This window comes from Puntigrus tetrazona, chromosome 2 (genome assembly GCF_018831695.1).
Source record: "Puntigrus tetrazona isolate hp1 chromosome 2, ASM1883169v1, whole genome shotgun sequence".
Lineage (NCBI taxonomy): Eukaryota > Metazoa > Chordata > Actinopteri > Cypriniformes > Cyprinidae > Puntigrus > Puntigrus tetrazona.
In genome coordinates, this window is record NC_056700.1 from 22,078,517 (window position 1) to 22,105,994 (window position 27,478).

Here is a 27,478-nt window from a genome sequence, read left to right on the forward strand (position 1 = left end):
TTATAATATATATATATATATATATATATATATATATATATATATATATATATATATATATATAATATGAATATATATATATATATATATATATATATATATATATATATATATATATATATATACTGAGGGTGTCATCACTTCTATAGTAGGATATTTGATCAAACACAGAGCAGTCGATTGAGTGGAAATTTTCATTGACTATTTATGCTCCTCCCCTGCAACCCCCGCCATAAAAATCATTACTCTCTTATGTAACTGTGCTGTCATTCACAGAGCCAGCACATTCAGAGCTTCAATAACGGGGATTGATTTTTATACATTTTCATAAGATGTAATAATCGTAATATGCAGCACAAACACGTGTGTATCTCGGTATTTGTGGCTTATGGGAACACAAATTTGTTTAATGACACGGGTATGACAGAGGTGTTTATGAGGACACTGCCAATGTCCCCGCAATTCAAAAGACTTCAAAAAAAGTATATGGTGTTTATTTGAAAATCTTGGAAGGGGTAGGGTTGGCGTAGGGCACTAGCACATAAAGTTGGATGGATGGTTGGTTGATGAATACATTAATGAATTTAATAAAGGAATTTGTCCAATGAGTGTATTGTATTATTGAAGGATAATGTGATACTGAAGTTTTACCACATTTTTGTATATTTCAAAATAGGAACTGTATTTTTTTTTACTGTATTTTAAAATAAAACAGCCTTGGCGAGCATAGGATCAATGACAAAACCAACCCCAGACTTTGATTATATTATGGGTTATAGATGGACCAATGATTAAACGGCTGGATGGAGATTGTATATAGTTAACTGACGGTCACGGTAAGATTGTTAATTGTCTCTCTCTGTCTTAGGTGAGCACCTGCGGGTTTGTTCTCAGGGTTACACCTGCTGCACGTCTGGGATGGAGGAGAACCTTCTGAACCTGAGCCGACGAGAGATTGAGACTCAGGTGAAGGAGTCTGGACGTACCTTACAGGCCTCTCTCAACGGCCAGTATAAGAGCTTCGACGGTGAGTTGCATGATGCAAAACAGAGTCTTTCAATCGGACTGAAAATAATAGGTCCTCCTTAAAGCTTGTTGAGAAACTGATGGTTTGTTTGTCTATACAGACCTGTGCTTGATATCTCAGAGCGCCGCTGATAAAACCTCCTAACGACATTAGACAGATGGTCTCTCTGTGTGTGTGTGCGTGTGTGTGTGTGCGTTTGTGTGTGTGTGTGTAATGGCAGTGTGGATTTCTCACTCGCACTCAAGCCTGTGAGTGTGAATGTTATTCACATCCCTTACCTGAGTGATTGTATTTGGAGAAGCAGATCGAGCCCTACAAGTAAATGTTTTGACACTATCACTTTTTCACTTGTCCTACGATACTGTGTAAAATTGTCTGTATATATATATTTTGTCGATTTGTTTTTCTCTCTGTCTTTCTCTGGCTTTATAATCTTATCTTTCTCTCTCACCATGCGTAGGCGTTTTAAACAGTATTTTTGCTTTTTGTGTAGATTGGTGTGTGTGGGTGTGATTTGTTTTGATTAGTTCTGTCTGTTAAGAACAAACAACTTCTCAGTGACATCAAATCATGCTTTACACAGTTAAATGCAATAAATGTGTGCTTTTTGCTGCATAAAAATATTCATCAAAAAATTACATATAAAATTGAAATAATATTAACAAAAATAATAATAACAATAAAAACAAAAAAAAATCATAAAAAAATAATGATAATGCAATCAAAGGTATTGCAATACTACAGTATTGTGGTGTGCATTATTATTATTTGAGACAAAAATATAATTGGGTTAAAGATAGAAAAACAACAACAAACAACAACAAACAAATTAAAACGTACTAATACATGGATTATTATTATTGACATTACTGTTGGCTTTGCTATTAATAATAATAATAATAATAATAATAATAATAATAATAATAATAATAATAATAATTTACCACAATAATAATAATAATAATAATAATAATAATAATAATAATAATAATTATTATTATTATTATTATTATTATTATTGTTGTTGTTATTTTAAATTAGTGCAAACTAAAATTAAGGATAGACGGAATATTAATTATTTTTCTAAACTGATTCAAGTAATGTTGGAATATTTAATTTACTTTATCATTGTTGAGATTGTCATTGGATTTGTTATAATAATAATTATTTATTAATAAAAAATATGCAACCATTATTTATTTGTTTGTTTACTTGAAATATGACCGGTCAAGTCAAGTCTTTGCACCCATAATCATGAGCTCGGCCAAACATAGCAGTATAATTATTTTATTTCCCGGGCAAGCACAACATTTTATAATACTATGAAAAGTAGATTGGAGGACAGGCACAATATGTAGCAATTTCCAGAGCTTGAATGATTGTTGAATTTGAAGGTTACAAACTGATGAAATTTCTCTCCATTACTGGGCTTTTGTACAGATGGTGATTTACCTACTTAAAGTTGAAAAAAGTCAGCGTCTCTGTCGTTTTGGAGTTCATAAGTGCCAATTTAGGGCTTTAAAGCAAATCTGTGCCAGTTCACCTCCAGGAGTCCTGAGTGTGTGCCTGTGTGTGTACAAACACACTCTCTCACACACACATAATGTGGTGTGTTTGTGGTGAGAATGCTTGAACTGTGATTATTTCCCAAGTGCTGTGGCACAGGGAGGAGATCTGGTCAGTGTGTGTTTCCCAGCATCAATTATGCTTGGCACAATACACAGCTATGGTGGATTATTCCCGGGGTGTGTGTGTTTCTGTATTTGTGTGTCTGTGGTTGTGTGTGTGCAGCTATTTATGTAAGATTTGAAAGACTAAAGGCATTAACAGTGCAATATGTGACAAGATTTTGTGCAAACATAATAAAACAGGCTCTCTGAATCATGTGTGCTGTCATAGACACGGACATTTGTTTCCAGTTCTCATCTCTTACTGTCTGGAAAAGAGATCAATTTACAGCAAATTGGGGCTAATACTCTCAAATCATAAATCTCACATGCTGCTGTCATTTCTATATTGATTTCAGGTTCTCGTTCATTCTTTCTCTCACATTTTTCTAGTTTCAGTTTAATAGCTTAATAATAAAAGAATTTAGAAGAGGAAATTGGCAGCGAAGAGTCGTGTAGATTCTTATCTGTCTATCCATTGATTGATCTATCCATTATAGATTTGTATATCCATCCATTGTTCTGTCTCACTGTTGTTCTTCTATTCTTCTGTCCATCCATCCATCCATCATCCATCATCCCTCCATCCATCCATCCATCCATCCATCCATCCATCATTGCTGTTGTTCTATCTGTTCTTCTGTCCATCCATTTATCCATTGTTGTCATCCATCTATCCATCCAGCCAGCCATCTATTGTTCCTGTTGTTCTATCTATTCTTCTGTCCATCCATCCATCCATCCATCCATCCATCCATCCATCCATCCATCCATCCATCTGTTGTTCCCATTGTTCTATCTATTCTTCTGTCCATCCATCCATCCATCCATCCATCCATCCATCCATCCATCCATCCATCCATCCATCCATCCATCCATCCATCATTGCTGTTGTTCTATCTGTTCTTCTGTCCATCCATTTATCCATTGTTGTCATCCATCTATCCATCCAGCCAGCCATCTATTGTTCCTGTTGTTCTATCTATTCTTCTGTCCATCCATCCATCCATCCATCCATCCATCCATCCATCTATCCATCCAGCCAGCAATCCATTGTTCCCATGTTCCATCCATCCACCCATCCATGAATCCATCCATCCATCCATAATTCTATTCCTCTGTTGTTCTGTCTATCTATCTATCTATCTATCTATCTATCTATCTATCTATCTATCTATCTATCTATCTATCTATCTATCTATCTATCTATCTATCATCCACATATGATCAAACATCACGTTTGTTCACTCCTCCTCCTCTTTTACTGTCAGTATAGTTTTTTCTGTCTTCAGACGAGGCTTTGATTTGAATTATGTTCTATGTGTTGAAAGGTTTGTCCCCAGGAAAGTTTTGTCTTCCTAAAAACACAGCTAAAACTATACTGGAGCATGATGAGCTGTTATGTGCCTGTTATATGAGCTGTTATATGTTAGGAGTATGACTGTTTGTGTTTGTGTGTGTGTGTGTGTGTGTGTGTGTGTGTGTGTGTGTGTGTGTTTGTGTGTGCTGGGAACTGGTTTCTCTGTAAGGGTAAGGAGATTCTCAGTGTTTAGGAATTCATAAGGAACGGCCTTTCGCTGTAGGGGATCATTCTGAACGAATCACAAACACACACAGGAAACATCTGCCCACATTTATATATAAAGCTAAACAGAACTGATAGAAGAATGCTTTCAGAACGCAATCAAATTTAAGCTGAAGACCAGAAGATTTAGGTGTCTGTGTTAAAGACAACATAGCTAATTAACCTGCAGCACAGAAGGTAATAAATCTATTTTATCAGACCACATTGTTCAGTTTATACAGTTCACACGTGTTGTGTCTGAATTACTGCAGATTAATTGGTAATATTTTACTGTATTATTTATGAATACATTTATTATAGTCATGATTTTGAGGGTGAATAGCAGCTGAGCAATTCGAGTGTTGATATATTGAAAAAATATTTTCAATTACCCCGAGTCATCCAGGAAAACAATTTCCTGTTGGAGGTCACCTCCGATGATGTCATCTGCGACAAGGACAGCTGCTCTGTCCCGTGTCCTTATTGGTCGTTTCATGTTGACATGCAAATCACGTTGAAGAAGACCTGCGCTGACACAGACCTATGATCCCAGACACATTTCTCTCTGTCTCTCTCCCTCACACACTCTAGCACAGTTTAATGAGAAACTCTGACCACAATTTTTAATGTTGTGATTCCGTTTTCTCTCTTTATGCTCAGTCATTTTTCAGAGTGCTGTGTATGTTTTAATGCATGCCAACATGAAGTGTCTTTCTGTTGATTGAAGGCATAAAATACTAAAATATGTCTTTTTTTATGTACACTCTTTTATTTGATTAAAATATAAACGTTTTATATTATAATTGTATAATATAATTGCAATTGTATTTTATTGTATCCTTGTGTATCAGTGTCAAATGATTAAGAAATCAGTTATTACTGTTAAAAAAAAATTATTAAACGAAAAAAAAAATCGTATTTATTTTTTTAGCATTGTTGAAAACAGTTGCTTAATATTTTTGTGGAAACTGTATTACGTTTTGTTTTCAGGATTTTATTTAAATATGGGATAAAATTGAATATTAATTACTAATTGAACAAACAAAAAAAAAAAAAAACATCTTACTTCCCTAACTACTGAAAAACAAAACTCAAACAAACTAGCCAAAATAAATGTGAAGGATACCCCTATGCTAGCGGACGTAAAAATATTGAAAGTGTGTTGCTTCTGTCGTCATGAAATGATTTATGATTGCCATTGCCAATCAAATTCGTGTTTTGCTGCAAAATCATAAATTATAACGTATTCACGTATTATGAGAATGTCCATTCTCAGATTTTAATCCCATACGCCATGATCATGTCTAACATAACGCTCTACAGACTTTGATGGGTCGTGTTTCAGGGATTTGTGTGAGCGACCTACACAGACGTATTGGTTGGATGATGTTGATTGTATCGTAGTCTGCACTGACATGTAGAGACACCTGCGTGTGCACCTGTGGAGGCTTGAGTCAGGCAGTTGACATGTATGGTATCAGGAGGAGATTCAGGCCACAGCTGGCGCACTGTCTGATTTAAGAGCCTTCAGACAGAGCTGCAAAGTTTACGAGCTCCTCAGAAGTAGAGCACGCGTGCTTTAAAGAGCTTCTCTGTGACCATAAAGCTCACGTAATTTCCAAATGCATGATCTCTGATGCGAGGTGTAGACAGACCTGCAGGTGGAGGCTGGGTCTCTGATCGGCTGCACATGGGTTCAAGTCCTTATCAGACCTCCTCAGCTTACAGTAGATGACCAACCTCTCAGCCAGTCATAAAACAAGTGCCAAAACATGCATCATTCAAAGTCTGCAATTTGGTTCTATTCTATTTTACATACTTCCTATCAATTATAGTTTAGTTTGCTTGTGCGCTGTATTCCGTTTCTTATGTGTAGTATTTATATCGAGATGCCAATGGCGGTCAAGATGATGCGTGTGTCCTTAACCATTTCCATCCAATAATCAGTTAACCTCATTTGTTACGTGCATTGAAATTATTAAGCTTTACGGAATAGAGCCGTGTTCTAAAGAAACGAAATGAAACAAAGGTTAAGTTTTGTGATTAGCATTACACAGTATCATTCTCTGTTTAAACATAACAAAAGTTAATGAAGTCCCAATGAAGATGTGTCTATGGATTTGTAAAACTCGTGAGGGTCAGCTTTCATGAGAATGTCTTCACAAATTAACACTGTCATTTGAAGTCATTCTCTCTGTTTAAAGCTCATAAATTGGCCAAAGTAAAGAAAACCTATGAGTGTAATGTCAACAAGGGACCAAACCAAGCCAAACCACTTCGGTTCCCTTTGACTTCCATTGTATTTTTGTCATTAAAACGGAAATCAATGGGAACTGAAACTTTAGTTACCAGGTCTTTGTATTCATATGTCATTCAAATATGCGTGTGTGAGTGTGTTCCACAGGACAAAGAAACTCATACATGAATAATAACAGGATTTTCAATTTTGCATGAGGCCCAATCACACCAATGTTTATACTTAACTATAAAGGACATTTTCGGATGCTTTTTTCCATATTCGCCCTCCTTTCCAATGAAAATGCTTGCTTATAGATTTGAAAATGCAGAAAATCAAACCTAAGTATTATTATTATTATATATATATTTTTTTTTATGATGGCCGAAAGTTTTGGAGGCAGTGTGTAAATGTGAGATCGTACTTATTTCTTTATGTGTGAAAAGAATTTCGGGCTTTGAATTTCGAGAAGGCCTTAACTATTAAGCTTTAATAATCCCTCTAATTCTCTACGAGAACCGCAACTCTAACAATAACAAGAGAAACGATGTCAATGGAATCAATTTAAGAAGAAAATGTCTAGATGCCGAATAATAAAATCAATGCGGAATCCGCCCAACTTTAAAGAGCTTGAGCATTTAAAGCAGCAGGAGACAAATATGGAGCACCCAATTATAATAAGCAGAATTTTATTGACCGTTGGTTCAGATGCCAGTATAGTTGCGGTTATAGTTATTGTCCCCGGTGTGAACTGGCCTTTGATTGTCACCGGCTAGCAAAATATCGCAAAAGTTGTTTAGGAAAGTGTGACGTGTTTGAAAAGTAATCGCGTTAATACAGCTTTAAAAGGTTTGTGCGCGCGCATTTAAAATGCTGAATAAAATGAAGGGCTGGTGCTTCTTTAATTCGGTCATTCAGCGCTTTGTCAGAACGCACAAATACAATTACATGTAATCACATTCAAATCCCTCTCTTCTTTCATCCCTTCCTCTCTCTCACTCCACTCATTCCATCACTCTGTGGTCCCCAGCTGCTTGTCTCTCCATCATGGACTCGGCCGCAAATTAACAGCCCGGCGTGTTCTGTTACGACGCTGCTGATATCATTACGCCCTCGCACCTGTCAGAGAGATAGATGGAGGAGAGGGGGAACGAGAGAGAGAGAGAGAGGGTGTAGCGAGGGGGTGGAGGGTCACAGGAGTGTGACGGGAATATAAAGAACTGGGTATCTACCTTTCACGGCCTGTATTTTTTGATATCAGTTTCACTTTATTCCACGTCTGGACGTTTCCTCACCTCATACGCTGACCCCAAAAATACTTAAAGGATTGGTTTACACTATAATAGAAATTCTATCATCGTTTATGCAAGTCCGTGTTATTCCAATCCTGTATGATTCGGAGGAACTCTAATGAAGGAACCCGACGATTTTCCAAATAGCTTGTGTAAAATGTTGGCGCTTCATTATATAAAGCACAATTTAAAAGATTTAGATTTTTTTTTTTATACTGTACAATGCAATATTTACAATATATTGTACATACTATATTTATTATATTTTATATTCCTGTAATGTATTACAATGTTGAAAGCAGCTTTTGCAATTTTGCTTTGCTTTAATTTCCTTTTTGTTTTGTTGAAATCGTGACACTTTATTCCAGGATTCCAAAACATATACAATTTAAAAGAACATAATTTATTTTAAAGAGATATCGCTTATAAAAAAAACATTATGGTAACACTTTACATTGAGTTTCATTAGTTAACAACATTAGCTAACGTGAAGAAGAATGAATAATATTCTGCAGCATTTGTTAATATTAGTTTAGTATTGCACTGTGAACAATTAACAAATGTATTTTTATTAACTAACATTACCAAAGATGAATAAATACTATAGTACATTTATTTTCTTATTTTAATTTAAATTCTTAAAAATTAAAACCTTATTTGTGAAGTTGCACAAGCATCATAAATGTCTTGGTTGTCACTTTTGATCAATTTAACACAGCATTTCTCACACATTTTTGATCACGCCTCTCTTTAACATTTAAAACAATTTGGCACTCATTAAATTAATAAGGCATTAAAATAATCGATACCGATATGAGTCGTACGCTTGTACGTTTTCTTTAATTTAACTGAATGTGAGGAAAATAATATTAAACTTTAGCTACGTTTAATTAACCTTATACTTTTATTATTATTAGTTTGCGATCAAAACTGTTGCTACGCCTTTCAAAATGCGAAAAGAACAACGGTTCTAAGATCGTAAGAGTGCAATCTTGCAAAGGTTGTAAGACTTGCGCCCTGTAGGCCAAAACGTTGCGTTTGCAGACCCCTAAAACCTGCGAAGACAGATTCACCTGCATCAGTGGGAACACACTCTGGAGAGGCTTTTATTAAAATGAAAAGTGAGAAAAGTGTCCATCGAAGCGTGAAGAGAGAAAATGAATGCGGGGGTCTTATAGTGAAGGGGGACGTCAATGCGATGAGGTTTAGACTGCAGTCCGGTTACAACCATTTCATCAAAAAACTGCTGGAAAAACCAAACGACATGCGATCTGTTTAATGCAGATGTTTTGAAATGCTTCATCGCATTATGTTTTATGATTCATTTGTTTGGTCATTTCAAAAGCATGATTAATGTGGACATAATCAGATGTAGGACACAAAAAGGTCTTATTTACAGCACGCTGCTCTGTATTTCATCATGAATGTATTAGCACAGACATAATCCCATTGGTGCAACGTCTCTGGGTTTGGAGAAGTGCTGTAGGTTTTAGAAAGATTAATTTTGACCTGGTTTGGGTTCACTGTTGTGATTCGTTGTGCTTCTGGTGTGTGTTACGAATGTACAGACCCGTGGCTGAATTTGTACACTCTCATATCCATTTTCTTTCTGTGCTTGAACACTCTCTCATGGGTAATGCGGGATTGATTGATGTGTGACTGGGTTATGGTGAGCTTATGATATCACTGTATTACATAACACAATTCATAGCGATCGACTTTCCCTCGGATATCTTTGCATTTGTGTGTGTGAGTGGAAAAAACTTTTTTTTTCATTGTTAATGCTCATGCTATACAACTGTTTCAGTTTGTCTTGTGATTCTGTGTGGCTTAAGCTTAGTATAAAATTAAGTATAATTTTAGTTTGCTTCCTTCTATTTCAAAGATACATTTCATAGTGAAATTCCTATAATTATAATAATAATAATAATATTAATAATATAAAGTATGAATGTTTTAAATTTTTTGATAACACATCGCACATTTTAGACTTTATTCTTGGAATTCTTTACTCTTTATTTTTCACTTTTTTTTGTCACAATTAGTTTCTTTCTTTTAAAGAAAGCTAAAAAGGTTGCAGTTATTTTTATTTTAGTTTTTCTGTGGCAGAAGTAGGCCTTCATAGTTTGGCTTTTAATTTTTTTTTATGTTGCGTAACATGAAGCTATTTTTGCACTTATGTCAGGGTTCATTTGTTATGAGTAATCTCATATTTCTTGGGTGCATTCATCAAGATCCCAATTAAAAAAAATGAAATGATTGCCTGACATCTGTAAAATATTTAATTCAAAAATAGACATTACTGCATGCTTATATAATTTATTTATGAGTAAATGTTTATGTTGTACTTAAAGAAAAATATATTAAAAAAATTATTTAAAAATGTATATGTTAAAACCAATATTTCACACACACACACACACACACACACACACACATATATATATATATATATATATATATATATATATATATATATATATATATATATATATAATCACATTATCTACTTGCCTTGTTGGTTCAGAATAATGTTTTTTTTTTTTTTTAGGAGTGTTATCTTTCAGCTTTCCAAACTAGATTAGCTTCTCTAATGATGTTCTTGTGTGTGTGTGTTTCCAGATTATTTCTTGGAGCTATTGAATCGTTCTGAAGCATCGCTCCAAACCTCTTTCCAGACTGGGTTTGGACCTCTCTTCTCCCAAATCGCGAAGGTGTTTCAGGATCTGTACTCAGACCTTCGGCGCTACTACCGAGGGTCCAACGTCAATCTCGAAGAGGCGCTGAACGAATTCTGGGCCCGTCTGCTGGAAAGACTCTTTAAAGCTTTAAACCCTCAGTACATTATTGGAGAGGAGTATCTGGAGTGCGTAGCCAAGCAGTCAGAAAGTCAGAAGCCGTTTGGAGACACGCCGAGAGAGCTCAAGACCAAAGTCACACGCACGGTTATCGCTGCCAGAACGTTTGCGCAGGGTCTGGTGATCAGCGGCGAAGCGGTCAGGAAGGTTTCACAGGTAAGACAACTCCTCATAATGTTTTGTCACGACCCCAGTGTACACGAAGACAAACTTCATGCTATGGTCACTTTTAATAACAGCGCACGGGTTTGGAATGGCGAGAGGCTGCATAACTAATAATAAAAATTGCATTTTGGTGTGAACCGTTCCTTTAAATATCAAACATGTTGGATTTCTTCGCTTTTGCAGCATTTCAGCTTTCACGGAGGCCAGAGAAAATGACATTGGAAAAGTTGTTTATTTTCTGAATAATTTCCTTCTCGGTATTCATCGCATTTATAATGCCTACCTGTGGCAATGCACAAAACTTATACCTCCTACTGCAACCAAGAGCGCAAACAGACACACAAACACAGGTGCGTGTTAAAGTGTAGCGGCAAACAGCGTAGGATCAATGCATCGGGAAAACCAGGCACAATGAATATCCCCGAGGCTCCTGCAATCAATGTACTGTATGTACAAACACACACACTGGAACAAAAGTATTGTGTCTATCCAATTAATGCTGGCATTTGACAGAGATGCCGCCTTTATAGGTTCATCCTAACTACACATTTAGTTTCTTGTGAACACCGTTGGTAGTTGTTTCGAAATTCCTTGGAGACAAGATCCTGTTTCTCTACCCGGTAAAAAAGTACCTGTATTTTCTGACATGGAAAACTTTTAAGTGGAATGAAACCTAAAACAAACCACAGACATAGCACCAAACAGTAATAGAAGTGATGGATCAAACCAACCTGACCTCATTCAGTGAGAATTGGGGAGTTGCTTATTAATTTTGAGGAGCTATTCTGAAACTGCAAGCTACTTACCTGTATATTTTTTTAAAGCAGTTCACCAACAGATGTTGATTTATTTTTTTGTAACTGTTTAGACAAGTTTTATTTATTTATTTTTGCTTTACACACAATGCAAGAAATTCACACAAAAGGCAAAATGCCCCACATCTTTTGCAAAATGAAGCGCTGCGTTCAAAATAGCGCAAACACGTCTTCCGTTTGCGAACAGCCTCAGATTAGAGTATGGCACGAAAAAAGAAAATGAATAAATAAATAAATTGTGATCACAATAAATCGCGTATAATAGTTTTATTAATACCATTCATTCATAAAACTACAGAAAAAATGCAAATTGTGCAAATATATGTTTTATCGAAAAGTTGATATAAGAACAAAAACATAAAGTAATAAATTATTATTGTTATTATTAATTATTATAACATGAATGTTATAGTTGCATGTAGCCCGTGAAACTGATGTTTTCTGAATTTTCTAGTAATTTTATTATTTATTTTATTATTTATTTTGTGATTATTTGAATCACGATCTGAACAAAGTCATTCATTAAAATGAATCCGAATTCTCAATGATTATGTCAGAGAAGTGTTTGAAACAACTATATATCGGATTCTAACGGGAAAAAAAAAGTAAAAAATTATTTTTCTTATACTTCTGTCTTTTTCATTCCTTGCAACTGCTATTAAAATGAAATACTCCACACAAAAATGAACATTATTCTGATCTGTCATTATTAACTCACTATTGTTTCGTTCCAAACCCGAGGTAAGCGTTCCAAACCGTGCTGCTTGTTTCCATTCAAGGAAAACAGAGAGGGAGTCACTCAGTTCCACAAAGGCTTAAATAAGTATCGCATTATCGCTGATAAAGAATACATCTTGATTTCACTTTGGTTCGTCTGTTGTTTACTTCTCATTCTTTTCCTCCGCTTTTCTTCTCTTCTTCTCAATTCTCTTCTCTCCTGAAATCTAAATGAGTAGTGAAGGGAACCTAACTCTGTGTCTGACCTCTTCAAAGTAAGTCAAGGTTGACAGCACAGAGAAACTGCCAGCGCTGCATATTGAAAAGGGCAATGTGTGTGTGTGTGTGTGTGTGTGTGTGTACGGAGGTGGGGGAAATGATTGATTTGCCAGTTCCGGTCTGTTTTGTCTGACCAAGTGATGTCTTTTAACCCCACCAAGTAAGAGGAAAGAACCATTCCAAAACCTAGTAGTACGCCCACCTTTCTAAAACAGCAGCACACTTATATTAAAGTGGCATTTATTTATATGGCGCTTTACGTCAAAGCAGCTTTGCAGTGTTAAACAAGAAAATAACGTTCCAGCGATGCACATTAATAAGTTGTTCCTTCATTCTCATTTAATTAAATCAGCACAATTAGTATTCGCACAATGTAGCTAAGATTTACAAAAACGAGGGAAGGGTTTAGAATGAAACAGTTCTGTGTCTGGGCGCCAATGGGAGTCCAATGTTCTACTTTTGCTTTGTTCTCTTCTTCTGAGGGTTTGGTTAAACAAACTGTCTGATTTCTCACTCTTGAAGTGATTGTTTCGGGAATGAAGCTGACATCGTTTCATACTTTTATAGCAGAAAGTTCATCTCTGGTAATTTTTCTCCCCCGCTTCTGTTAAATAATCAATCCTTCATTCTATTAGGATATGGATTCGTTCATAATTTAATCGCGCATTATGTTCACCGCTTTCTTTAATGAATTGTTACATTTTTAATACAAGTTAAGCTCTACGTCAGCTACCAGAGAAATTAATTTACCGTTATTCGTTTTTTTTAAGCAATAATCGTGGTTTCAGTAACACAGTTTTAATGGAAGTAAACCAGGCCATCCTTCCAGAGGCTTTAAACACACATTGACTATTCAGTAAAACCTTTATTAAGCTACAAGAATTGTTTTTCCTTTTTTTTTTCTCCACACATTAGTGTTTTCAATTTGCAAAAATGTTTTAATATTTTTAGTTTCTTTCAGCAATTCTTTTTTAACACTATAGAAGTCAATGGGGACCAGACACTTTTTTTTTTAGCAGAATTCTTTTCAAAAATTTCTTCTTCTTTTTTTTGTGTCAATGCAACATTTCAAATTTCCATCAAATTGAAATTGTACACCTAATATTTCAATCTTATTTAATTTTAACTAATTACATTTTTTTTTTTAATAAATAAATAATACTATTTTTAGTTTCTTACTCCAGTAGTATTTTTTTCATGCTTAGCAACTTAGAGTTTGTTTGGTAAAAAAAAAAAAACAAAACATAACATTTAGTTGTAAGGCATTTATAAGTGATTAGTTACTAATGAACTAATCATTTACAAAACATAACTATGTGTACATAGATGATTAATAAGTGATATGTTGATATGTTTATCTATGTTTTGTAATGATGTATAACTCCATCTACAAAACATAGATAAACATATTAACATATTAACACTTATTAATCATCTGTGAACACATAGTTAGATTTTGTTCATCATTAACTGATCACTTGTAAATTAACAAAGCATACATTGTTAGCGTATTACTTATTAATTTCTTACGAATGTTTATGATTAGTTCATCATGAATGCCTTGCAACTGAACGTTATTATAAAGTGTTACCTTTCATGTTTAACATAGACACTTATAAATGTATTTATAAGTATGTATCAAAAATGTATAGTTTTACAAACCCAGCTCATGTCCAAAAAACATCTACGGACAAAATTTTTTCCTTTTTGCGACGCTCGACGTCTACCACCGAATTCTAAACTCCTAACTCGCTCGGGTTCATTCAGGAGATGAAAAAGGAAGAACGAGTTTTAGAGGAAAGAAAGCAAAAGAGCAAGCATTAGGGGAGTATTAGCCTGAAATAAAAGAAGGAAATGAAAGAATAAAAGGCAAAAGCACAGCTGGTCTTCCTTTCTTCCCTCTCAAGTCGTTCCTGTGTTTTATTCATTTTTATTAAGGACGACGTGTGCTCCCAGTGACTTCAGAAGTAGGCCAGTCGCCGCACATCTTTCTCCACACACTGGGAGGAGCGCAGCCATATTTCTTTCTAATTACTAAAGAGAAGATCGTCTGTAAAGAGAGCACATCTAGTCTGCGCCGTGACCCGACCGCATACACGCATCCCTTATCAGACGTGCCATTTAAGGACAGAAGAACAAGTAGAGCCTTATAAATCAGACGACGGACGAGACGTTGGCAAGAAATTTAAGCATACGTTAATGAAGGAATAAATCAAAGAAAAGTGGAAAGTCTTTACGAAAATCCCTTGTAAATATGTTTTTGGTGGTATTCTTCGAAGCTAATTACAGTACAGCGCTGTAATGGTATCACACGTCAATACTATGGCTATATATGCGCTCTGTTGTTTTTCTAAGAATACCATATCCCTCCCACGATACAAAAAATACATGGTAGAAGCGGAAATACCAGAGTGTTTGAATATGGTAATCAAACAGCAATAATTAGCAAATATTGTGTCCGATGAAGGGATTATGCAGCCGTAGCTGAATAAATAGCACGAGAATCCTCTGAAACACAAGGCTTTTGTTGGATAAGATGAGCCTTGGCGAAAAAGCTAACGGTCTAGAGCAGACGAAAGCTACGGACCTCACAGGACCAGGCCTTCTGCTTTTGAACGCAGATCCATCACAGCTGGGAATGTGGAAACAAGGCATCGTGACGCAATTGTTTGGGCTTTTAGGGTCCATCGGATGAAGAAAGCAATGAGAGAGTGGCTCAGACGATGTCATTTGGGATGTGTGCGTGTTAACATTGCTAATTTCAACGCAAAAAAAAAGCATCTAAACATCATTACGGTGATAAATTGCCAATAAACAAGATACATTTGATTTTGAGTAAGTGTTATGTAGTTAGACTTAGTTTCAGAGAATACCATTCACAAGTTTTATTTATTAATAAAGGATTATTTATTCATTCGTTCGGCAAGGGACACATAAATTCACCAAAAGTGACAGTATAGAGATTTATAATATTGCTAAAGATTTAGATTTCAAATAAATGCCGTTCTTCCAAACTAATTTTAAGCAGAACAACTGTTCACAATTTTACCGTCATTTTTTTTATTATTTATTTTTTTCATGAGAGTCTTGTAATAAGTACAGAATCATAAACACTTATCTTTAATTCTTTTCTACTTCTGTGTATTTTCTTGTTTACATGGGGAGAAAAAAAGGAAAAAAAAATATCTTGTGATCTATAATTATTATTATACACAATTTTGCTGTTCAACTAAGTTTAGCTCGTTTTAGGGATGTTTATATATTTTTAGAAAGCAAGGATGTTGTTATTATTATTTTTCCCCTGTGTAATTATTATTGCAATTTGAATATCTCCCAGACTAAGTTACTGTTTTTTGTTTTTTTTTGAGATTTTTTTGAGTTTGAGATTCTCTAAATCTGTACTTCAGCTTCATGTGGGTTTTACTAATTTCCCCAAAGCAGATTATAATTATGGATTGTTCACACAAAGCGTAATGAGAGCAATAAGCTCTGGTGATATTTTTAACCAGAGTCTGAGCTCTCGAAAGAACGAGTTATCTTCTCTGTAATTGTCACACAGTGGTGTGAAATAGTTTAGCGGCACTTCATATGATTTAATTGTACATGAAGAGATACTGACTCCAGCTTTTGTGAAACCCCATTCGCAAGCAATTTGTCTTTTGTAAAGTGACATATGTCGGCATATTGGAATTATTTCAGAAAGATCATTCATGTGACTGGAGTACTGATGCTAAAAATACAGCTTTGCCATCACAGGAATAAATAAAAATATATTAAAAGAGAAAAATTAAATGAATTATATATATATATGCAGCCTTTGTGAGCAAAAAATGAAAATTCTGAAAATCATTGAGTAAAGCCTTGAGTAATTCTAAACCTATACGAGTTTCTTTGTTCTGCTGAGCACAAATATATTTTGAAGAACGTTTGTAAGGCTGTTTTGGGTCACCATTGACTTTCATAATGCGTAAAAATAAATAAATAAATAAAATGTTTTCTTTTGTGTTCGGCAGAACAAAGAAATACATACAGATTTGGAACTACTTGAGGGAAAGTAAATGATGGCAGAATTTTCTTTTTTAGGTGTACTGTTCCTTTAAAGGTTTTTCCATCCGCACAACATACTTCCTAAGCCACTTTAGATAAACAGAGTCGACGGCAGCCTATTTAAGCTTAATTAAGTCTAATTTAGTCTGGCCTTCTCTAAGCTACTTTTGGTTAGGGAGGTTTGGTGCACGGACATTTAATTTCTGTCCAAGAAAAATCTCCCAAAAGTGTTTTCAGTTAATATTGCAAGTGTATCCTGTTCCGTTACTCCGGAGCTCTTGATCAGATTTGCTGTGGTCTGTTTGGTATGTTTTTCTGACACATATCCCAGCAGTTCCTTCTAATCATAAGGAATCAGGGATACGTGTGTAATCTGCTCCCTGGGGTCTCTGATTCGGGACTGAAATTAATAACGTGAGGCGATAAGATGGCAACAGATAAAAGGATTACATTAGACACCGTTGCTGACATTAACCTCTAGCTATCATAGCATTAGCTAAACCGCTAATTCTATTAAGCCCTTTGTTTTGGGATTTGGGCGCCAAATAGATTCTGGCATATGTGCAATAGAGTCCTCATTAGAATGCAAAGGCTGGATGGCAAGGAAAATACAGGCCTAGAGATGCTGTGAGTGCTTGGTTTTGATAAACAGAGATATTTAACTGCATATAAAGGATGAGTTCATCTCACACGCTTTTCTTCTGCTCCTTCCTCCATCTGCTGCTTCTTTTTTAATCACTGCGGTAGAAAACTGCAAGTTTCAGATCTTGAACCCATGACGTTTAGGATCTCTAAGCGCAAGTTCCTACTAGTGTTTGGAAACTATGACTCGTTTCTGCAAATTTGGATCCTTTAAACGATTCCACGAACAACTCGGTTATTCTCGCGTGTTCTAGTTCAGTCAAAATTAGATTAATGTCACACAAGGTCACGTTGTTGCCTACAGCACATTAAATAAACATATTAAATATCGGACTCGGCTCAAGTGCTTACTGTAGATCTCCTCTTGAAGTAAAGCAAAAATTAAATAGATTTATGTAATAATATAGCTGTTAACGAATAAAGGAGGAGGGATGCTGAAGGAAATGTCACCAAAGCACGCTTACATGTTCTTGAAACATGATATCTGAAATACGAAACGTGAAATTGAATATGTGAAATACAATATGAAACATAGGAGGATTAAATGAACAAGCTCCTCCCAAATTTACATCTTCATTATTTTGACATAATTGACAAATATTGAATAAATAAGCATACAGTATAGCCCCTTTAGAGTTATATAACTCATACAGACAGTGACGCTGTAAGAAAAATATATAACATTTGTGCCTTAAGCATATAGTTTCATTAGTCAAAGCAACTCTCCCTTGTTTTACATAAACTATGATTTTGCTCATTAAAACAGATTTGCCATATTCTGCAAAATGCGCTGTATTATTTGTTAATATTTATATAAATGTTTAGCAAAATTTGTTAAGTGTTCAATGTTCTTATTACGTTCAGTATGCAATTCGCCGACCACTTCATTGAGCGAATTGTGAATATGTAGATTGATTTAATCAACTAATGCATAAATATTGATATCTTGAGACGCTCCAGAAGTGAAGACCGAAGTCCAAGAGTCTCCCAAACATGGGTCCGGTGTCAGAACTGAGAACCCTCTCTATCCTGCTCTGATCTGATGAATCACAGATGCTCAGAGGCTTTGATGTGCCATATTATCCTCCCTCAACTTATTCTATCTCTCCGCTTCCCTCCCTCACACTCTCTCTCTCTTCTTCTCTCCTCACTTTCCCTCCTCCCCGGAGCTTCCTGTGCATCTTCACACATCCTTCTTCTCACATTCACTCCATTTGTCTATTCTCCGTATCTCTCTCTCATCTTATTCTCTCTCCTTCTTCTCCTCTCTCCTCATTAAAGAGCGGGTGCTTGAGTCATCCTTCGGGTAACAAGCACTGCCAGGTCTCCCTGAAGGGTGTGTGTGTGTGTGTGTGTGTGTGTGTGGGAGTCTGATGCAAGTCTTTTTCGCTTCAGTCCAGTCCAGTTATTTATGTCTCAGCATGTGACAAAAATCCTCCCTTGATGCGTCTTCATTTAGTATATGTGCATATTAATATTTAGAGTGACATGAATATGTCACGTGGTGCCTTTGAGTCACTTTTTGTGTCATTATATACGTCAAAGAAGAAAGAAAGAGTTCTTATATTGCTTTTATAGCAGCTCGGTAAACAGGAAGATTACAAGACATTACCATTTACATTCTGTCAAAAAAGCCACAACAGAATTAACTTTTTTTATTCTAGCAACCTCGAAACGTTGTGGCATTTAATTCCTTAACGAATCCTTATTTTTTAAACAAACCATTTCAGTGGATGACGAGTGACTAACTTATATTCTAACTGTCATAATGATGTAGCCTGCAGGCTATTGTCATTGTAATAAGAAATGAATTAAATGTCATCTGCGTAAACATTAGACTAGATTTTTTCTTTCTGGAGTTCAGTTTTACAGATTTCCCACAGTATCGCGAGGGAAAATTTACCAATAGGCTATATGCTAATTCATCCTCATCCAGAATTCAGTCTTTTTTAGTTTTGGTCCAGGTTTAATAATGGGCAGTGGAGTTTTCTTTTATCTCGCTGAATGCATATGACAGAACTGCAGCTCAGCATTAACTGCACTGATGTCATCTGGGGTTGCTTGTCTGATTCGATTTGAATTTAAAAGTACATTTTACAATCAAATGCAAATTTATTCACACAGCTCCTTTATGTTCCAAAAGGACCCACCGCTAAAAGTGCACAAAGATTCCTTCGCTTTCTGAACGACTCCCACGCGATAACAAAGGAATGCATGCGATTGCAAATGTTTCATCATCTGATTGCATTAAAAGTTTTGATTTAAGAACGTTAAGGACTGGTTACTTCACGCAAGTCTTTCCGACATGCGGCTGTTCTGACATTCATCTTTGTGAAACTGTGTCAGGGTTGCTCGTTGCAGCTCCGACTGAATGTTTCACGTAGCCTAATGCAGTTAGGACCAAAAAAAAAATTTACAGCCATTTTATTCACACCAAAACAAAAGCTGGCTTTTCTTTCAATATGCGTGAAATTAGATTCATTTAAACATGCACGCAAATGTCAAGTTTTTCTATCCCATCCCCAATAATTGCATTAGTTTTCCCTAAATGAATCCCATGTTTTGATATTAGAGCGGTGGAGGTGTCTGATAAAGAGGGGATATTGTGAAAGACATTTCCGACTCATGAGGATTACACTGTGTAGAGAAGCATCATGGGTATTATGCAATAATTGTACCACAATGTGCCATCCCACGTCTTTAGACCTCATGGGAAACTGTAGGAACTGACAAAGACTTATTTCGCAGGATATAATTATCACATTTTTATGACGTGAGACGCAAAACAATTCACGGGGCAATTTCTTTGATTACACGAGTCAGTGCAAATACGCTTCAGCTGTTCTCTTAATTCTTCGTTTCTGTCTCGCAGGTGTCTCTGAGCACTGAATGTGTGCACTCCGTCATGAAGATGGCATACTGTCCTCACTGTAGTGGTGTGGCTTTGGCCAAGCCCTGCCCAAACTACTGTAAGAATGTCATGAAGGGCTGCCTCGCCAATCAAGCAGACCTGGACTCTGAGTGGAGGAACTTAGCAGGTAGGCGGGACTAATATGGACCCTTCATATTTAGGTTCCAGAAATCTCATTCTCATCAACAGACAGAAAATGATCACTTTTGACTTTTTTTTTGGGGTGGATAAAATGTATATTATCAAGCAAATTAACAAATCCCTCTGTAAAAAAAACTTCAGGATATAGACAGGAATAAAAATGTAAAGTTTTGTGTGTGTGGTTTTACTGAAGTGGATATATATGGCTCAGTAAAGAAGAAAAATGTTTGAGAAGAGGCCTTAAACATGTACTGTAATTGAAATCGATTGATAGAAATATAGAGAAAATGCTATCAAACAAACACTTAACAGTGTATTTTGGATGTTTTCTTTCCGCTGGTCTAAAAATGTTGTGATGAAAAACCAAAAAGGTTTTTTCACAGGAGCTGCAGTGTCTCACCTTAAAAATCTCCACTGGAAAAATTAATGGAAAAAATGCTTCCGGAATCAATGCAAATGCTGTTTTGTCTTCTATTGGAATTAAACGGACATTGCAATGTATTATACAGTACATTCGATGAAAGTCAACCTAATGTAATTTTTGTTTTGTTTTTGTGTGTAGATGCTATGCTGGAAGTAGTTGACAAACTGAGCCGGCCTTACAGTGTGGATTCGGTGGTTCTATCTTTGCCAAAACGCATTGCTGAAGCGATTCTCTACATGCAAGACAACCTCAACACGTTCAACAATAAGGTCAGTGCTACACTTTAAACTTGTCGGAAATAGTTTGCACAAAAATTCTAATTCTGATATAAATTACTCACCTCATGTTGTCCTTTGGTCATCTTCAAAAAACAAATTAAGATATTTTTGATAAAAATCCAAAAAAAGTGTTTCGGCCCTGCAAAAAAGAAACATTATCAAAATTGTAAAAAAAAAAAAAGAGTTTTTAGAGTTTTTAGGGCTATTTTAGAGATGTCAGAAAGCTCTTGGGTTTAAAAAAATATCTTGATAATTTGTTTTCCAAAAATAAAGTCTTATGGATTTAGAATAAAATGAGGTAATGACAGAGCTTTAATGTTTCGGGTGTATCATAAGTATATCACGCTTTCACAATAATTATTTTTATGTTAAATCTTTTATTAGTAAATTAATTTTCTCATGTATATCTTTAACTAGAGTTAACAAGAAATCTCTTTTGTTTTTCAGGTGTTTCAGGCATGTGGTTCTCCTACTCAGACCTCCAAAACTGAGGATCAGATCAAACGAGGTAGAAATACAGCAGAAGAAGTGAGCGGCACCCCAGGAGCCCAACTGGAGAAAGTGGTAAGTGTGTTTGAATGATGTACAATAGTAGTTCTTGTATTAGGTTCCTGCTTTACATCAGACATCGAGTGTCAACCCAGCACAGTTAAACAAAAATACATTTATTATACAAAATATACCCAAAATGTACTTTGAACTCTGGAGTTTTTTAACCCAGTAAAGCATACATACACACTGTAAAAAAAAATTTAGTTTCAACTTAAAATATCAACCAATATTTTTTTGTTGTTTAGTCAACTTGAAATTTTAAGTTACTCAATGTTAATTTAAGTTGAAGCTTTTTTACAGTTTTACAGTGCATATAAAATAACAGAAAATAGGCTTTTTAAAGCACGTATGATACATACTAAAATTAAACTCATACTTACAGAGGGAAAAAACTTTACTTGCTTAAAAGTTTAAATTATCAGTCAGATGACAGAAGGTGTGTGGCAGATTGTGTAGTTTTTTTCTGCAAAGTTTTGATCACGTTAATAATTCAGAGGGCTAAATCAAATATGACACAGTAGGCTTTACAGGGTTAATATTACTGTGAACTGAACGGGCTCAGTAATATGCAAAATGATTAATTTCAACATATGCTGAGTAGGAACATTTTGTAAATTCATAAACAACAGCTGAAGTGTTATTTATTTGATTATTTGTAATTATAAATATTTTGTCGTTGCTGTCTATGACCCTGTTTGTGAGATCACAGTTTCCATCCCATTTTCGTTCTCTCAGTTATCCGATGTGTCCAGAATGTTGAGGGATATCATGCAGTACTGGGTCCATTTGCCCAGAAAACTGTGTGTGGATCGCGAGTCTGCACCGAGTGAAGCAGACAGATGTTGGAACGGAATGAGCGTGGACAGGTAAGTCCGCATAAACAGCTCAACCTCAGTTTTAAACAAAATTGGCATTCATATAATGCGAAAATTCATTGTACAAAAACTTTCAAAAGTGGGGAAGCACATGTATCACTTGTCAATGACAAAATGTACTCTCTTTTCATTTGCGTCTGTCTGTGATGTTGTCTCTCAAGCAGATCACATGTGTCTTTCTTGTTGCGTCAGGTATCTGCCAGAAGTGATGGGAGACGGACTGGCCAGTCAGATCAATAATCCTGAGGTGGAGATTGACATTACCAAACCAGACATGACTGTACGCAAACAGATCATGCAGCTTAAGATAATGATCAACCGACTGAAGTACGCCATCAATGGAAATGATGTGGACTTCCAGGACACCAGTAAGTATACACATATACTATACTGTTCAAAGATGTGGAGTTTTCAGAGATATATAGGTTTGATTTTTTTTTATAAATGGTCAAAAGAATAAACAATGCAGATACATTTTCACAGGCTTTTTTTAATCATATTCACCAAGGGTGCCAATATTTTTGACCATGACTGTATGTATGTATGTGTATAATTGTATTGTTGATCAAATCATATTTAAAATTTGAATTGTTTAAAATCTTTAACCCAATCATTTGAATGGCTGTGTATTATAAAGTTGCTGTGGATTTCTTTACAGAAAATGTTCAATCAAAGTCAATGAAATACATAAAAAGTTTAATAGTGAATCATCATTGGTGATTTGGCTGTTTTAAAATAATAATAAAATAAATTAAAACTACAACAAGTTAATAACATTTACACAATTAAAAATGCCTTTATATTTAAATAATCAAACAAATATAATAATTAATGATTTTAACAGCTGAAATGGGTGGAATGAAAGATGCGAAGAGGGTGATTAATGCTGAACAGATAATCCCAAAAATGTTAATTTGACAGAATTGAAAACACAGTTATAAATAAATGCTTTTTTTGCTACAAAAGAAGGGACACTAATTGAGTAATGATTGAAATGATTTAGCAAATTGCTTTTTAAATTGAAAGTACTGATTTACTAAAATGAGTCAGATTCAAAACAAATATAAAAACAGCTGAAAATAGTAAAAGTAGTGTTAAGAAGTAGTGAAGTTAACTACTTTAAGTTAGTTGCTCTTCAACCCTGGAAAGTAGCTTCGTCATTGCTATGAAACATTCCTGAACTCTTGTCTCACTTCAACTCATGAATCTCCTCGTTGTGTTGCCATTTTAAGGTGATGATATCAGCGGCTCAGGAAGTGGAATGTGTGCCGACGATCAGTGTTCCCGTGATCCACGTTTAACGGCCTCAAACGTGGACAAACCCAATGTATACGCCTATCCGTCAGAGAACAAGAAGGTGGTGAACGGAAGAAGCAGCCAGAACCTTCCTTGCGTCAGCCTCTACCTTCTCTCATTGGTCACAGTCTTGCTTAGGCGATAATTGGCAGGCAATTCCACCAACTGGGACTGAGTACAGGACTGGGTTGGATTGTGGAGGGGCGGGGTTAGTCACTTTGCCAAAACAAACATGCAAACATCAACCGAAACCGGCGAATGCATCACTTTTTTGTCTTGAATAAGAACACCATGGAATATTCTTAGATCTGTGTACTTTTTTTCGTCTCTTATTTGATATATGACACCCCTAGAGCTGGTCTTTTTGCTTGTCTTTATGTCTGTGGTGAAAAAGGTCTCCGAGAATGCGCCAATCTCTAACGATAGCTATGAAAATCCACCCCAACAAACAAAACATGCTGGTTTTTCCTTATTCAGAAATCATTTTAGGTTATATTTATTTATTAATTGAGACCCATAAAGATAAGACGTCTCTGGCCATTCAAGCTAGGGAATCTCCGTCAACATTCGATCAAAGTGAAGAAACTGAAAGAACCCCGTGTTCTTCTTATCTTTGTTTTAAAGCCTCTCTAATCATGAAAACAAGCTTTTTTTGAGTCTTGTTTCGTGAAGACCAGCTGTCTCTCGCTCTCTCTGTCTACTTCTCTCTCTCGTTTATTGTACTAGTTTCCGCACTCTGCTTTGCAAATGGGTTTCAGGGGCCATTTTAAAGAAAACACAACATGTATTTACTCTGGATGTAAATAAACGTGTACTAACCACAGTCACATTTTCAGTATATCCTTGAGGACCCTCAACAGCACTAGAGCAATATTTGGGATATAACGTTAATGCACCAGCAATGAGAAAGAGACGGCAGCGTTTTATGAAACGATGTGGGACAGATAATATAATGACCGTCATCTCAGAAAGGGATTTTGCACGTGGGAAAAGACAAGCCGGGAGAATGAGACTCGAAATGTGGAGGGGTTTCTGGACATTGTTAATTTGATATCGATTCAAACCTCGTAGGGATGTGTGTGTGTGTTTGTGTTATGTGTGAGTGCACTTCAGAGAAAGCGCTGCTTTGTAAGTACTCACTATACAAATATACACGTGTACTTGATACATGCTGCATCCACGTCAGATCTGATTAGTTCAGTGAGTCACAGATGTGCGTCTCAAATATTTCCCAGCCCTTCATTAGCAGACAAGTTGGATTGTTTATGGTACGCACATGTGGATGTGAAACGGTGTTGCGTAAATTTTACCAACAAAATGCTGTCGGTTTTAGATGACAATTGCACTCTATGCAAGTATGTAAACGCAAATAATATAAGCATGCGTACTAATATTTTGTGTCTATGTCGCGATAGCACAACTTCCTCAAGGGGGCAACCATCAAATGTTTGCAATATTGAATCTAATTTGCTGTAGCTATAAACATGCTAATTGTTGGACTAGCTTGCGAAGCTAAACAGCATGCATTCCTCTCATATTTGTGTTACATTATGAAATACACCTAATTTCCAACATCCCCATGACCTTACACTGTAAAAGTGGTTTGGAGAATCGATTGGAAGGTTGAAATAATGTAAGCGCGCGTACTAATGTGCATTTTAGCGTTATGTAACGATAACGCAACTTAGCACGTCAACGAGGTGATCGAGTTAACATCAAAAGTTTGCATCATTAAATCAAATGTTGTTGTTTAGGTAGATATAGCTGTAAACGTGTTCGCCGTTGGACTAACTTGAACTAGCTTGCTAAGCTAAATTCATTTGTTCAAATGTAATTCGTGCTTGTAACTGTCGATAGGTAAAATGTTTGCTAAAACTTACCCGATACCCTCAATAGTGCACCTTTCATACTCATGTTACATTATAAACACTGAAGCTAATTTCCAGCATTCCCGGTGACCCTAGAGTGGATACGAGTTTGGAGAATGGACGGATTTAGGCTCGTTTCACAACGCAGTGTAAAATCAAGCATTTGCGTTCTCTTACTTGCATAGAGTTTCAGACCTAGGAGAGAGAAAAGAGCTTAATTTGTTGCTCTTTTTAAAAAAACGTAGCATTTGTAGGGAAGTGGTGTAACGGATTATGGTTGCCATTGGCTTTGCAGAGAAAGTGCTGCAGTTTCGGTCACTATAAGTGGCGTACAGATCTGACCTGGTCTTCGAAATGGAGAACAACATCCCCTCCTTGCACTTTGCATGACGCACGCGGCAACGTCCGCATGACTACATCACATGATCAGTGGTTGATAACAGAGAAATATCCCACAGGCGGTGTTATGGATTGTTTGTTGATCGACTGGATCAGATGTGGTTGAAAAAACAGACCCGTGGCACAATTCACTAACTATCTGTAGAGCGATCTGACCTGAGTCTTAACTGTCTTTAGCATGTTTGTCAAATCATTGACAGTTAGTAGTCTGACCCCAGGTCAGCTTAACAGTCCCACTTCTAGGTGCAATGGTGTAACGGTGAAACTGTCACTGGCTCTTTACTGATGAATGTGGCTGATATTGTCAAAATGTACTGAGATGAAAAAATTTAATTGCATTCTGGTATATACTTTATTATTTTTGTTTGTTTGTTTAAAAAAAACAAAAACAATAATGGGGAGTTTGTGTTTAAGGTCGAAAGTAGAACATTTTGAAGAGACTGAGGAAATTATCTGTCCATTGTTGTTGTATGTTCTTTAAAAAGAAAGAGAAAATCCCTTGTGTCAATTATAGATCAAAAGATTTTGAAAATATCTGTGTCAGGTTCATTTTTTTCCACACATCCACACTTATAACACACACACACACACACACACACACACACACACACACACACACACACATACATATATATATATATATATGTGTGATGAGACCCAAGTGCTTTGCAAATTTCTATTTAAACAAAAAATCTTAAACAATAGCCTGATTTTCCTATATTGTAATATTTTGTTTTCAAAAAGTCTTTTGTGCTCATCAAGGATGTATTTATTTTATCAAAATACAGAAGAAAACAATAATCTTAAAATACTTTATAATGTGTGTGTATAGGAAACTGGGATAGTTTTTTCAGGATTCTTTATAAAATGTTTGAAAAAAGTTTAAAATCTTTGCCCAATTTAACACAACCTTGGTGAATAAAAGAAACAAAACTTTACTGACCACAAACTTTTGAACAGTAGTATATATTCTTAGAAAAGATTAAAAAAAATAATAATAATAACAATAAGCAGCATAACAGAAATTCAGCTTTGACATCGTATTAATAAATCCTCTTTGACAGGTAAAATTAAAATATACTAATAAACCTATGCAATAATATTTTACAATATTCATTTTTTTCTTTATTTTAAACAAATAAATGCAGCCTTGATGAGCATAAGAAACATATTTAAAAATATTAGACTGATAGTGTGTGTGTATGTGTGTGTGTCTGTATGTACACACACATACACACTAGCAGCGAACATTACTTTTTTTTAAACACATAATATTTTTATAATACATAAACTAATTTAAACTTTCTGTAAAGAGCTCACAGACCTGAGCGTGAGAACCAATGAGATATTTCAGTTTTACGACACAATTTTCACTCTTTTATTGCTGTAAAGCACAAAAGAACACACGTCAACCTTTTTAAAATG

General features: G+C 35.6%; 1 protein-coding gene across 1 annotated transcript in view; it reads left to right on the forward strand.

Annotated features, from left to right (window-relative positions):
* The window catches only part of gpc1b (glypican 1b), a 60,234-nt gene extending 33,649 nt beyond the window's left edge, over nt 1-26,585 (forward strand). Inside the window, exons 2-9 of the mRNA XM_043263870.1 lie at nt 869-1,027; nt 10,409-10,800; nt 20,182-20,347; nt 20,924-21,054; nt 21,511-21,627; nt 22,351-22,481; nt 22,683-22,858; nt 23,723-26,585. Of these exons, the coding sequence (XP_043119805.1) occupies nt 869-1,027; nt 10,409-10,800; nt 20,182-20,347; nt 20,924-21,054; nt 21,511-21,627; nt 22,351-22,481; nt 22,683-22,858; nt 23,723-23,931 (1,481 nt within the window). The 3' untranslated portion in view covers nt 23,932-26,585. The remainder of the gene's footprint in view (nt 1-868; nt 1,028-10,408; nt 10,801-20,181; nt 20,348-20,923; nt 21,055-21,510; nt 21,628-22,350; nt 22,482-22,682; nt 22,859-23,722) is intronic.
* The last annotated feature ends 893 nt before the right edge of the window (nt 26,586-27,478 follow it).